At 31.0% G+C, this 9,765-nt stretch overlaps 1 protein-coding gene across 1 annotated transcript in view; it reads left to right on the forward strand.

Annotated features, from left to right (window-relative positions):
• Positions 1-7,519, forward strand: part of LOC112693218 — a 32,252-nt gene extending 24,733 nt beyond the window's left edge. Inside the window, exon 3 of the mRNA XM_025568194.1 lies at positions 6,436-7,519. Coding sequence (XP_025423979.1) covers positions 6,436-7,116 — 681 coding nt within the window. The 3' untranslated portion in view covers positions 7,117-7,519. The remainder of the gene's footprint in view (positions 1-6,435) is intronic.
• The last annotated feature ends 2,246 nt before the right edge of the window (positions 7,520-9,765 follow it).

The following is a 9,765-nucleotide window of genomic DNA, read 5'->3' on the forward strand; positions in this document are numbered from 1 at the left end:
TAAAATGTAATAATAATAATTTGCACGGACCATAATTCAGTCGGTCTTGAAGTAGGTTAAGAAAAATATAAAAAAAAAAAATAATTATAGAAGTGCTTAATTTGTTTTTTGAACTATTATTCATTGAGTAATTAAAAATATTTTATTATTACTGAGTTATTTATATCAAAATCAACAAACTCATAAATGGCTACTTGATAAATTAATTATTAAATATTTTTTAAGCATTTTAAACTGAACTATACATTTGCAAACATCTTATAAGTCTCATTTATTTAAACAAATATAACTTAAGAAAATGTAAGTAAAAAATAAAATAAAATTCGTACATGTTTAGTTTTAAAACCATGAACGTAATCGTTACTTGCATAGCAACATAATTGTTCGTATAACTATAATAATTATAATAATAATAATATTAATAATGATACATGTGTTATTTTTCCATAATGTATGTAATATCCTTTCTTTTTTGAACTATAATTTGATATTTTTTGAAACAATTATTCTACTTCTACAAACCTTTCATTAAATATTTTTTACTTGGTATTAAATGTTTTAAATTATCAAATGGTTGATCAGTCGTATGAAAAAAAAAAAAAAATCATCTTTCAAAAAAACCAACCTAATGTTATTCTCTAAAAAAAATAAATTGTACCTCAGTCACGTCCTCCGTTTAAAGCTATTATGGATGCAAAGATTATATAATACATCATTATAATTAATAACATTATACTACCAAAAACTACAATTGTGTATAATGTTATTACCATACACTCGGGAGTATACTATAAGGATCCTCTTTTGTGATACTAAGAATGTATTTATTTTTTATCTCGTCAGTGTTTTTATTTTGTTTTCAAACTTTTTTGAGATCGACGAGATACCTATAGATAAATCGTGACAACTGCAGCTGGTAAGAACATAACATACTTCTCGGCTCATGACAATTAAGTATTATTATAGTGTACTATCATCATTTGATATCAACAAATACATCTTTCGTAATTAAACTGCGGCGATTTTGATGAGTAAATGACGTTTTAAATAAAATACAAATATCATTAGAAAATCAACTTCACAAAACACAGAATATAATATATTAGACATGTTTATGATATTATATGCTTTGAATGGCGCACGTGTAAGTAACGATAACGTTTTCGAATTTAAACCGAGCAACCGTTACACTCCGTAGGGAGTTATTCTACCGAATAGATGGTAATAAAACGTGTTATTTTATTTTATTTATTTTTTTCAAATTTTCGGTATTCCGTCTCGGTAATCGTTGTATCGCTACGGTTCAATTATTAATAAAAGTACCATGTTTTACTCGTCGTTGCGCGCCTACACGTTGTCATAGCAAGTGTATTATTGTACCTGCGGTGCATCCGTCATCCTACCACCAACGACGAGCAGACGCGATTAAGTATGGGGTGTACGTCCGGAATACATAATTCGCTCGTATCATAATTAAATGATTGTAGGCATTGAATGAATTCAAACATGACGTGAATATGAAATGTCTATAATGTTTATGAGGTAAACGTGAGAATATGAGAACACCCGTCCCGTGTCCCTGGGATTCGTTGATTTCCGATGCGAGGGGGAAAGAAACCACAAACGAAAAAAGTTATTGCCTAAAAAGCAGAAAATAATAACGGTGAAAATACACGTTTTTTGTAGTATTCAATCTTGTTTTTTTTTCCATTCGTCCAATGTTCAAACATTTTTGTATGTTTTTTCGATTAAAGTTAAATTGAATTAACTCGTATTAGACTTATTGGATATAGATTTTTAATGGAACTTACGAGTAAGCCGAACAAATTGTGGAAATAATATTATGATATTGACTGTTTAAATATTTGACAGTTATGTTTTTTTTTTTATATTTTACCATTTTCGTTTAAAAATATAAAAGATTTATTTAGTGATATTCGGTTAACGATATTTATTTTTTCACTATTTTCGTTACAATAAAAAAATAATGGCTTTATGTTATACCTCTATCCGTTCATTAGATTATACCAAGTTATTTTTTCAATTTGTTCACAGTGTTGAATAAAAAACAATAAATAATGGTAAATAAAAATATATAAGAATTAATGAAATTTTGACCATTATCGAATATCGTTTTTCAAATAGAATAACTATCGTGTTTCAATCTAAAATAATAATGTACCTTACCGAGGTGAATGAAGCGAGACCTGTAGTGTCCAATGTAGAAATCTCTTTTTTTTTTTATTATGAACGTTTCAAGGTTGTATCTACTTTGTCGTCGTTGTTGTATTGTTTTGATTTAACTTTATGTTTTAAAATGTGTCTATTAAAATTTCGAAGCATGGATAAGAAAATATAATTTCCTAAGAAAAAAAATGGAATAGTTTAAGAAGTTAATAATTGTATTCTCTAGTTTTATCATTCGAAACACTTAGATTTTAACTTGTTTCAGTTGTTAAAAAAATGAACGATACTAAAGTTGAGGTGGATGCATATACTTAATATTTCGTCTCCTACTACAAAACTATTAGGGACATTTAGTTTATAATTATTGACAGTATATTATTGTTGTAGTATTTTCGTGTCCATCGGCATTATTTTTTAAAACTACTTGAAAGGAGCTCTCATTTTTAACAATGAACTTAAAAGTAAAATAATCTAATGAGTAGTCCTTACATGATCAGTGAAAAGTCAATCGTTTGGTTATAGAAAAATATAGATAGAAAAATAAATAAATTAAAGAAACTATATAAATGATACAAAGTTGGAATGTGCATTACAATACAATAAAATTAAACTTGTATTCTATTAAAAAAACTTTTATTTAAATAACATAAAATATGTTCAAGCTGTATGTGATTGATATTAAAAATGATTTATCTATAGGATCACTTATATGCAAAGATTTATAAATAAAAAATATGAATAGCGATAAATTATTTGGTACATCGATTGATAGGAGAATATAAGTTATCAGACACTGGCGTACAAAATGCGTTTATATTAAAATATTTTTGTCGTTGAAATGAGAGTATTCGACGTGTTTTGTATACCTAACAAATAATGTAGAGTGTAACGGATTGTTGATGTTAAATCATTAAATTTATACTTATCAGTTTTCATTTAAAACACTGGATCTCTATACATTTTTTTTTGTTAAGCTTTATTGGAGTTACTGTATAACTACTGTTTATAGAAAATATATAATATTATGAACTGTGTATTGTTTTGTTTAACATTTAAACATTTGTATTTAAAATTGACTATTATAATACTATGAAAGTTGTAGTATCAGAAAATTTTTTGTAATTGTTCGTTATATGATTACAATCAATTGTCATGAGTATTTTTAATTATTGTATATATTTTTTTCATTTACATCATTCCGTATTTAATTGAAGTCACTCAGAATAATTCGATTCGATTTAAACGATTGTAACGTTAACATTTAAAATCCGTAAACATTTTTCACCCGTTTTCTAAAATCATTTGAAATCTTTTGGAGGTTTCAATTTGCCTAATGGAATTTTACTTATTTTTAAATGAAGCGTTTAGACGTAGGGAATGTTTTATTTTAAAACGTAAACATGATTTCGGCTGAACCAATAACGTTAAGATGTTAGTGAGAACAATATGAGAACACGATCGTATAACATTTCGCATCGCGGAGTTTCCGAAAATGCTAAAATCATTTAGTTTTACGGAATAAAATTATCTCATTTGATAATTTTCATTACAATAAATTTATCCTTATGTGCTAGTTTAGATAAAGTTGAGAAGTACTACGTTTTCAAACTCCATACAAATAATGATAGAAATAAACTTTCTGCGGAAGAGTGAAATGAGTTATCAGTAATAACGTTACGAAACGTATCTCTGGTTATATCTATGTCACGCGATAACGAAATTATACTTTTTAGTACGTTTGTATTAATAAAGTACAAAAGGTATAATATGTATTCATTCAAAGCTCACGGCAGCCTATCTACGAAAAGAATCGGCAAAGTAAAAAACAAATTTCGTAGTAAATATAATATAATACAAACGCGCTCGTAGTTATATATAGGTGAAGGTGTTATAGTGTGTATGTAATATACATTTTTAGTTTCATGAAATACCATTAGCATTTTTTAATGATAACACAGAGAAAAGCGTTAGGGCTCATAATTTTATCAAGAATAATGTTCGATTATTTATTCAGACCACATAGGAAACATTTTGTTCATCCAATATGCTATTGCACGTTCATTATAAACAATTTGTAACTCGTTAACACGCTTATATTTTTTATACTACCGAGAATTAAACTATTTTCGGTATTATTGTAAATAAATGAATATTAAAGTTTTCATCTCCGTGCTCCAGTCTTAAGCAATATGTAAGCAAAATACATAATTAAATAATATTTATAAAAAATTGTAATTAAAATAATAACAATAAAAAGTCACGATTTTAAATTTAAACAAGGGAGAAATGCTGTTTGGTAATTCATTAATTAAGTGTAGTTATTTTAATCTTGATCTCTTTATGAAGTTCATTATAAAACAAAATTTAAATTAAGAAGGTTTACGTATATAAAACATCCTTCGTTCGAGTTTTCAGAATGCCATTAAAGAACTTTTTAAATTAAAATTACGTTTTGAATACATCATAAAAAATGAAATCTAATTTTCTAGCACATTATTATATAAAGTAGGTAATTCAAAAAAATGTAACATAAAGGGCGAATGAAATATCATCATAAAAATAAAATTGTTTACCTTTTATACATTCATATAAAAATCGAATTATTAACTTTATTTCCCGTATAACATTGCTAGGCCATGTATATAATTCGAAAATATATTATTATAAAGTACGTAATATTCATGTGATTGAGTGATTGCATGAAATCTTGTAAATTTCTTACGGTTATATTATATTTGTAGTTGTTTATAGTGCTATAAAACGTAAGTAAGTAAACGTAAGTCACAAGCTATAATGTAATATTATATGGTAGCGTTTTTGGATATCTATAATGTTTTTTTTTGAGACAATTGTTTATGATACGGTCTCGTTCCAAATAGTCACATTGTCAATGAAAATCACGAGCCGAAAAACGCATACACTTTTGCTATTATATACAATCATGTACGCTGTACACTAATTGTAGTGAAATATATTGTATGGTAATAATTGTACAGTTTAAATGTGAAATAGATATGTGTATAATTCGATAAAAGTGTAAAATTCTAATCGAAAACTTCTATAGGCTTTAGTAGGGACCTACGAAATAAAATTGTTGTCGTACAATTCAACAGCCGGCGGCGGTTAACCAGTATTGCGCAACGAAAAACATAAATGTGGTTACTAACGTTGAAGGAGGAAAACGATTGATAATAAACAGTTGAAATGTAATTGGATGGTTAAAAATCCGAGTGCCAAATGTTTGAACCGCGGGCTTTACGATCTAATAACCGGCGAGGGGGAATTATTCTTCTGCTTTAAGTAGTAAACGACCGTTTGAGTAACTTCAAGATTGATTTTACGGAGCGATGATTAGGGTTTTGGGATCGGATCGATGATTTATATTTTTCTTTCGAGGCTAAAAATTTGTAGTTTTTTCAACTGGATGAAGCGTATCAAACGGTACTGTTTGTTATAAAATAACTTTCCGATTGCTTTAAATTATTTTTTGTAAAAAACGGGAAAATGTTTAAAGCAGTGGTAGTCCACGAGAAAAATGTGTTTAATTTCAACAAACTCTGGTTATCTTTTTTTTTTCACCACTAATTGTTTTGGTTGACTACAACGTTTTGACGTCAAACCATATGATCCATTGATAAATTATTTGAATTTGAGACCACTGATTTAGAGCAATATCGTGGTGTTTGTAGCTTTTGTGAGTTTCTTCCGTATACACAATAACCACAACAATTGATTTAGACTAATGATTCTAAACAAGGGGGTATACAGACCATCAGATTCGACGTTAGGGGTTAGAGATTGTGTGCTAAGAAAAGATGTTAAGCATGCAGCCAAAACTGGACGATGTTTGGATTAAAAAAAGAAAAGTTTCACTCGTCCCGTAAAGTCCAAAAGTGTACGTGATAACTAATTCGAGTAAATCGTAATCGAATCGCATAATAAGTACCGAGGCACTTACTCAATCGAAACTCTTCGCATTGTATGTTCGGAGAAAACACGGTTCTTATTATTATAAAAAACGTTTGTAAAATAAAATAAAAAATTGGTTTTCTTCGCAAGAATTTACCAAAAGAGAGTCTCCGGTCCAGCTAGTGGTTCCACACGTATCGGTAAACACAGATTGAAACAAATGCGAAATCACGTAGTATCTCATCGCGACGTACTCATAGTCGATGTATGCGTTTATAATATAAATTGAAATCATAAAATTTATGTGTATTATATAATTGTTTTATTTTTTTCTTTCAGATCAAGTCGGTGAAGTCGGGTGGCGTGACGGTGCGATCGGGCGCAGTGAGGATCCTGAACAGCACGTTGGACGAGCTGGCGGCCAACGCGGTGGTGGCCGACGAGGCGCGCGACGTCGTCAGGCTGTCCGGAAACCGGCTGGGCGCAATGGTGGGCAACAGCGTGATCGTGCTGCAGTCGGACGGCGGCGACGTGATCGTGGACGGGAACGCGTTCCGCACGCTGCCCGCCGACATGCAACCGCTCAAGCTGGACCGGTCCGTGGAGTTCCGGGACAACTCGGTGGACAACGTGGACCTGTCGCCGTTCCTGTTCGGGTTGGGCGCCGGGGTGCGCGTGGCCGGCAACCGGTTCGTGTGCGACTGCGACCAGCGGCGCATCAGCGTGCTGAAGATGGACCAGGTGTTCCCAGGGCTACTGTCAGACGCGGACAACCGGATGGACCAGCTGCTGGCCGACAACGGGTGCCAGCAACCGGCCAACACCACGCTGGCCGGCTACAGGGACATGTTGATCGGCCAGACGGTGTGTAAGGGCGCGACTGCGGCGGTCACCGGGCCGTCGTCCACGACGGATCGGCCCGCCCCGACGGCCAACGGCGTCGCAGCCGCCAACCTGTCGATTGCCGCATGGATCGTGGCACTCGCTGTCATCGCCGCATCCTGCCCGCGGTCCAGATGAACTTCCCGCCCGACGGACGACCCCTCACCGTCCTCTGCCCCCTCACCATCCCCTAACTAATTGTAATAATCTTAAGGACATATTTTATGGGCTCGCGGTAATCACGCACGTCCATGTTTGCATACGTCACGTGACTTTTCATCATTATCATCGTCGTCACATCAAAACGTACGCAATTATTATTTATAAGCGTAATTCGTATTCTATTATTATTTTTACTATTGTCCGTCGCGTCCGACCGTCCTTATACTATGACGAACGGACCACGTGCTCTTCTCGTACAACCGTAACAACTATTATTATTCTAATTATTATGCTCGTGTACATTTTAATAATTATTGTACTAAATAACATTATTGTGTACTACTTTTCGATGAATTAAAACGTTTTGTAAATCTTTTTACTTCGCCGTTTCGTCGTTGAACTCCGTTTCCCGTTCAGTCCTACACACGCACGCGTGTCTTGTTGCCTACACACCGACTCCTTACCGTCCAAGACTCGCTACGTCTTCAATTTAAAATCATCGTCAAGACGACAACCGGGATTTTTGTTCATCCCGAATACAAAATGGTGTGTTTCGGTAATAAACTTATACTTCTATCGAAACGCAAGCAGAATGTTTTCAATCGAAAACAGTTCGAACGATAGTAATTGGACGGGCGGTTATTATTATTATCATTATCCAATTATGTGACTGAATAAAAACTGGAATTACCTCTTATAGTTTACATTAAACATTAGCAAACAAGTCGTTAAATATTTAATAGAACGAATAAAAATAAATGTTAATATATTTAATTGTGCTGCAATGCGAATCGAATAACCGTTCCACCGTACTGTTATATTAATGTTATTTATTTTTTCAATCAATACACTTTCCAGCGCTAATTGCATTAAATGTTTTACTAATTAAAACTCTGAGCAAACAATGCGTTGCCGATTAATGATTATTGTTATTTTAACGGCCAAGTGGGACTCGTCTATAATGAATCACAGTATTTTACATTTAGGTGTGTGCGCAGAATGAAATTATTATGAGAATTATGACGGCCGCCGAAGTAGTACTACCGTCGTCGCTCGTTGCATTCGTTGATACATCGTTTTTATTAAATTAATTAAATCTTTCACTATCATGCCGTAAGTCCGCTTTGTTTCAGCTGTCCGGTGTATTGACATCGTCGTGTGTTGGCAGCTCACCGTTTTACAAAATGTCTACTCGAACGTAATACGAATATAATTTTGAATCCCATTAACACCGCACTGGACACTATTGTTTTATCGTTTCCAACGCACTTTTTCCGTGCACATATTCCACAAAAAGTAACACGCGTAATATTATGCAAATTTTGTAGATTTTACTTTTTCTTTTCTTATTCTAGCCGTTTGTGAAGTACCCATTTACATATGTAGTTTTTATTTTTATGTATTTTTATATCGACTACGCTTGCTACGCAAAATAAATTGGCTGATTAAAATTGTAATCGAAGAACTACTGTTTTACAATATTATGCACAAACAAATACTTCAAACGCACACGTTCACTAATATATTTCATTTTATCAGCGTGATTAAAATGTTGAAAACATTAATTTACATCTGTTAGCGAGTAAAAATATACGTAATATATTTTTTCACTACTACTCTAAAATTAAACAGAAATGAATAATACATATTTTCAGACAAACCATATAAATATACGTACTTATTAATATGTAAGCATATATGATATTATGTAATCAATGTAAACAAAAATTGCGTTCCATTAGTATTTACTCGTTTAATTTTATGGTTTAAGAACAACTAAATGTAACGATTACATAAAGGAAAACCAAATTTGCTTTGAGAATGATACTCCAGATGCATATATTATAACTTAAGTTAAACACTCATCTACACATGTTTGTTTACTTTGTTATATTTAGTTTACAAGTAATAGTATTTGATTATTCGTATATGTATTTATTATTCATTTTAAGAAGAATTTCTAAAAACTTTTTCAGAACTTTTTTGTAGCACTAAGTATATATTAAAAAACATCAGGTCAGACCGAACAATATTTTACCATAATAATAATAATAATAATAATAATAATAATAATAATAATAATAATAATATTCATATTTTTTATTTATTCATAAGATAATATTGTTCTTTTTTATCTCTTTTATAAAAATAAATTTAAATTGAATAAAGCTCATTTTAATTACAAATACACTTAAGTTTTATTGTATTATATATATATATATATATATATAAATATATTATTTTTTTTACTATAACTATTAATCAATGATTCACTTTTAGTTTTATGATTATTTTATTTATAAGGGCGAAGGCAAAAGAAAAAAAATATACTTTATTCGAATGTTTTAATTTTTTTCCCCTTGTAAAATGTCAACCAAAAGTTTTTAATATCATTGTATTTTGCAATGAAAATTTTAACAGACGTATTTTTAGCAGAAATATTAACCAAGAAGAATACAAAAGATTCATCCTTCTAAGGGAATACCTGGAAGTTTAATAATATTTGTTTGAAATTCAAAATATATCAACATTGTATATCATATTATTTTACACGAATATAATATATTCGCACAAGAAACCTTATATATTATTTATTTTAATTCGAATTTAATATTTCTTTTGGTA

The sequence above is a fragment of the Sipha flava genome, unplaced genomic scaffold (genome assembly GCF_003268045.1).
Source record: "Sipha flava isolate LNK unplaced genomic scaffold, YSA_version1 82_pilon_pilon, whole genome shotgun sequence".
In the NCBI taxonomy this organism is placed as follows: domain Eukaryota; kingdom Metazoa; phylum Arthropoda; class Insecta; order Hemiptera; family Aphididae; genus Sipha; species Sipha flava.